General features: G+C 31.0%; 1 protein-coding gene across 1 annotated transcript in view; it reads left to right on the top strand.

The window, feature by feature from the left end:
* The first annotated feature begins 404 nt into the window (after window positions 1-404).
* LOC139488879 (neuropeptide SIFamide receptor-like) overlaps window positions 405-6,000 on the top strand; it is a 28,304-nt gene continuing 22,708 nt past the window's right edge. Inside the window, exon 1 of the mRNA XM_071274831.1 lies at window positions 405-1,113. Within this exon, the coding sequence (XP_071130932.1) occupies window positions 816-1,113 (298 nt within the window). The 5' untranslated portion in view covers window positions 405-815. The remainder of the gene's footprint in view (window positions 1,114-6,000) is intronic.

The following is a 6,000-nucleotide window of genomic DNA, read 5'->3' as shown; positions in this document are numbered from 1 at the left end:
AGTATTATAATTACAAATGCACGTCAAGAATTGTTGATGTTTAAATCAGGCCTTTTGTTTTGTAAACTATCACCATAGCATGGAAGTATCATATTGTCAATATAATACTTCTATGATCAAAACAACACTAGCGAAATTCTTTAGTAATCGCAATATTCTAAACTTATATGCTGTAATATTCTATTTTATTAATTAACAGCCAATATTCGATGGACGTTATATTTTACGATAATTAAAATAGAGTTATACAAACTGTCATTGTATCATCTTGAAAATGATGTACGATTTAAAATATTTCTGCAGCATAAACAAAAAAGTCATTAATTTCCTGGTATCTCCAATCTAATTGAAATGTTCATTGTCTGTTCACAGTACGCCATATCTTGAAGGGCCTGATCACATCGTCACATATCCGTTTGTCTAAGTTTCTCCTTCTACAGGAGGTGTATTGATCTCAGTCTGGTAAACGTTTTGTATATAGACCAGGTGTTACACTGTAGAGCAACATTTTGATATCTTACTATCACATGTCAGTATCGTAACTTTTTATTATTTTCATAGTTTTCATAAATTGTTTGAAGACAGTTGGAAGTAATTAAATACGTAGGAGAATGAAATGACGTCATTAATTTAATTTGGAAGACTAATAGTTATAACTATAGGAAACTTATTTTATTTCTACCTTTAATTGCTTTTCTTTATTGATAGGAGAAAGTTCTAAGAAGAAAACGGATTTTTATTATTCGCTGAACCCTGCTATAAAGTAGAAAATAAACTTAAATAACAGTTCTAACAATTGTGTAGATTATTGGAAAATGACGACGGAAAGCAGTTTGAGTCTAGATTTAACAACACGAAATACAACAAATAATGAGACATATTTTGATGTTCTCTCTCATCCCGTGTATAGGACCGTCATATACTCATTGACATTTGCCTACTCTTTGGTATTTCTATGTGCACTATTTGGAAACTTAATGGTAGTTTTGGTAGTATATAGGAATGCCTCAATGCACAATGCTACAAACTACTTCATAGTTAACCTGGCCATAGCGGACATTCTGGTGGCATTGTTTTGTGTCCCTTTAACTCTTCTGGACAACTTATATCCAGGTAAGAACTTTTTCATTATATAAACCTTAGTTTTTATTAGATACACCTTATCTGCGTTAGCCCAAAGGTAAACCAGGATAATTATATCAATGCAGAATGATAGTTTTCAATAATTTCGGATGGGGTCTTTCGTCGATTTATATATGTATTACTGGAATGCGTGCAGGATATTCAACTTTATTTATCAACATCTTGATGCGAGTATAGATATAAAGAATTGATTAATTGATTGTTGGTTGCTTAACGTCTAATTTTACATTACTAAATCAAGAAGTATAAGACGAAACCAAATAACCTCAAAAAATAAAAGCTTTATGACATATAAAAGAAAGTAAATTTTAAAACTATCATAATATTCAAAAGAACATAAAATTAAGTTAAAAAACTTGTGTGCGCGTGATACGGATTGACTTTCACCTAATATAGTTCTTTAATTTATTCTATTCTGTACCTCTCTTCAGGTGGCACGGCAGTATTTGCATTCCAGAATTTAGGTTGCTCTTTTGTGTACCCTACCTAATTCAATGTATCTGAACAGTGTGATTGGACAAAAAATACAGTATCAACTGAAATACTTGCACAAACTGACGGATGAATCAGGTGTAGAAAAATATGAAATAATTTTACATACAGATGAAAATTAATTTTTGGGAAATTTTTTAAATTTTGTATTCACTGCACGATAAAAGACCTTAAAGCACTAGTGGCCATAGCAAAAAAGTAAACGATCATGATACACATTCAAATTCATTTCTGAATAGTAAAATGAAAGCACTTCAGTTTACTGTGACTGTAGAATTTTTTGCAGTGTTAGAAATGGGCAAAAATTCTAAAAAGGCTATCATTATCCCCTATGGGCCAGGAAATACTACCGTGCCATCTCTACCTATCCACTGTATATAGATTATTCAGAAATAAATATATATCTATATGCAAAACTTAAAAAAAACAAAAAAAAAACAACAAAAGGAGACGTGATATGATTGCCACAGAAATCACAATTCACCAGGGCCCGTATGCCTAAAACCACTTATCATAAAGTTAAGATATCCAATCGTAGTACTGATTTATCGAAGGTCATGTAGAGAATTCTGTACAAATTTTTACGCAAGTAGCTTAATTTTTTATGCATACAGTCCCAGAGACTAAAGGACGAGGAATTAAACAACAATATACCTCACGGAACATGCAGTCGTGTAGCATAGTAAGCTGTTTAAAAAAAGGGGGAACAAAATGTTGAATAAAGCATATAAATCAGTTGTAAGCATAAACACATAAGAAAAGAGAAAGGACACAAAGTGCCGATCTACGAGCACTCACAGTTATTCAAGACCTTACTATAACTAATAAATACATTGTAATAAAAGTTTACATTAAAAGAGACATTTGTACATATCTATGTATCTTGCTGACCCGACTATACTTTTTCGTTCTTTTACTTCTTTCAAATGGAGATAAGATTTACAATCTTACTTAAATATAACGTTAAACTTACAATTCATACATGAAGATTGAAAGGAATGTATATTCAACGGAATACGAATTAATATGATTTTTTAAAGTTCTCTAAATTGATGTAAAGTTGTGCTGGTATGATTCCAAACTAAATACTTCATAGCCGCAAATGTAAATTTACACCATAATGAATATAAAGTTCGGGGTGAAGTGAAATAAATCTCAACAGCATTAGGTAACAGTGGCAAAATAGACACGTGTGATGACTTAGATAAAATTATCATAGATATCAGGCTTACATTTAGTACACCAGACGTGGGTTTCGTCCACAGAAAACTCATTGGTGACTCTTAGAATGAAAAAAGAGAAAAAGAAGTCAAAATAATGAACAAATCCATTATTTTCCAAGTTCTTGTGAATGAAGACATGCCAAGATTATTCGGCAACTTATATAGTAGCTAGCATTAACACTAAGGTTTGAACACAAACAAACACACAGAAGAATATAATACAAAACCTTAAGTAATACGGTATCAAAGACGATTTAATGTTTATGATAGCAATCTCAAAGAGCTGAACGTGTTGAAAGTCAAACCTGCTCATATGTACTTTACCTTAATTTTTGTGTGGCTCAAATGTTTTTAACATGATATACCATGAAGGTCCAGAACACTACGATGATCACAATTTGAGAGCTGTAACAATTAAAATTTTCACACGAAGTAAAATTTGAAATATATTTTCATGTGTATAATTACAAAGAAAAACCACTTGACCTTTGTTAAAGTCTAGTATGTATTATGTTATTCGATCTTTAGCTTTATCACGTTCGTGGTTGAGATCTTGACATATTGTTTTTCGTGTAGTTGAGTTGCTGTCTCATTGGTGTTTATATTGCATCTTCTTTTTATTTTAAACATAAATTAAAAAACTCCAGATTACACAGATTTTTTTCAGTTTTTATTTACGATGCACAAATTCAGTCTTTAGTCTACAGACAAGTATTTAGATACACCCCTTGTCACTCATAGAACTATTCGAAATCAAATAAATAATGGTGTAGACAGTTTACTGTTAACTAACGACCAATGCATAATCTATATTTGCATTTTTCAAGACTTTTTAATGGTAGATGACAATGGTAATTTTGTTTCTACGTGGGGATAAATATTTCACCACTGAAATCCCCACAAGTAGAATTCTTTCTCATTCTATTTGTGATATTCTGTGATTATTAATGTTATTCATTGTCGTTATGAAAAGATTAGTACGGGAATTTTTGTAAGTTTTCAAAATTTACGATAGAGATACATTTTGCATTATAAGCTGTCAACAGATTGACATACTGATATTATTAAAGAATTCGTGTGATAGAGTTCGAGTTTGTTGCAAGTGGTATTTTCATTTGACGAACCGTCTCATTGGCATTCATACCACATCTTCTTTTCGTCGAGCCTGCAAATGTTTTCGCAAAAGCAACACAGCGGTCCTATATTCCGTCGTCGTTGGCTCCGGCTGCGACGTCCACAAATATTCACTCTGTGGTTGAAGTTTTTGAAATTTAAATAACTTTCTTAAACTGTCCTGAATTTCTACCAAACTTGGACAGAAACTTGTTTATGTTCAAATTAGGATAGTATCCTGAAGTAACTTTTATGAAAAAATAAATCATGTTTATTCGTAAAAAAAGGTCTGTCTTCAACTATCCTAGATTTGAACCAAACTTGAATAGAAGCTTCTTTATGATTTAAAGCTAGTACAAAAGGTATATTTGTAGTCAGTTTTTTAATCTTACAATCACAAAGAGTTTAGGTTGCAGTCTGGCAATTAAAATGTAACTACTCCATAGGCGTACATGCAAAATAGGTCATCTTTGAACTTTTTTAAAATAAGATTATCATTAGAAAAAAAAATCAAAAATGAAGTAATGTGAAATTGTGATTTAATCGATAAAAGTTGGTCATGTCACGAACAATAACAAAATGGAACTCTATCTTCAATTTTTCGATTTCAGACACATTATTATATGTACAACTCTATCTACAAACACAAAGCGTACATGTTCTGTAAAACCATTAGTCATTAACCGAGTTCCTTTATTTAACAAATAAATGCTGATTCATATGATAATACATCGCAGTGAGTTATTTTGGATCTTTTGGGTTGACTGAGATTGAACTTTAATTCACATCAATACAAACTTAATCAACCATTTTCTACATAAGGAAATGCTTTATGTGACAGTTGTTTCTCGTTCGTTTGGTGTGTTTGACCTTTTCATTTGACCATTCAATAAGAGACTTTCAGTTTTGAAGTTTCCATGGAGTTCGGTATTTTTGCCACAATCCGGTTCTTTTTTCCTCCATCGTGACATAAGCGAATGAGATTTCTCCCCGACTTTTATGACTTGGGCCACTAGTGTCCCTTTCCAGAATACCTGAGTTTTGTGATGTGTTTTATGTTACTTAAAATTCTGTGTATGTAAAGTGTTGAGGTCTTTGCTTTGCTTAGCTTTGCTTTGGTTACGTATGTCATGGTTAGTACTATTAATAGTAATGTTTGTTTCTTTGATTATCGTATGTCTTGGTTATTAATAGTATTGTATGTTTGTTTCTTTGATTATCGTATGTCTTGGTTATTAATAGTATTGTATGTTTGTTTCTTTGGTTATCTTATGTCTTGGTTATTAATAGTATTGTATGTTTGTTTCGTTGGTTATCTTATGTCATGGTTAGTAATAGTATTGTATGTTTGTTTCGTTGGTTATCTTATGTCATGGTTAGTAAAAGTATTGTATGTTTGTTTCTTGGATTATCGTATGTCATGGTTATTAATAGTATTGTATGTTTGTTTCGTTGGTTATCTTATGTCTTGGTTATTAATAGTATTGTATGTTTGTTTCGTTGGTTATCTTATGTCATGGTTAGTAAAAGTATTGTATGTTTGTTTCTTGGATTATCGTATGTCATGGTTAGTAATAGTATTGTATGTTTGTTTCTTTGGTTATCTTATGTCTTGGTTAGTAATAGAATTGTATGTTTGTTTCTTTGGTTATCGTATGTCATGGTTAGTAATATTATTGTATGTTTGTTTCTTTGATTATCTTATGTCATGGTTAGTAATAGTATTGTATGTTTGTTTCTTTGGTTATCTTATGTCATGGTTAGTAATAGTATTGTATGTTTGTTTCGTTGGTTATCTTATGTCATGGTTAGTAAAAGTATTGTATGTTTGTTTCTTGGATTATCGTATGTCATGGTTATTAATAGTATTGTATGTTTGTTTCGTTGGTTATCTTATGTCTTGGTTATTAATAGTATTGTATGTTTGTTTCGTTGGTTATCTTATGTCATGGTTAGTAAAAGTATTGTATGTTTGTTTCTTGGATTATCGTATGTCATGGTTAGTAATAGTATTGTATGTTTGTTTCTT

Source organism: Mytilus edulis, chromosome 9 (assembly GCF_963676685.1).
Source record: "Mytilus edulis chromosome 9, xbMytEdul2.2, whole genome shotgun sequence".
NCBI lineage: Eukaryota > Metazoa > Mollusca > Bivalvia > Mytilida > Mytilidae > Mytilus > Mytilus edulis.
Note: the sequence above shows the minus strand (reverse complement) of the source record. Positions and strands in the feature narration are given on the sequence as shown.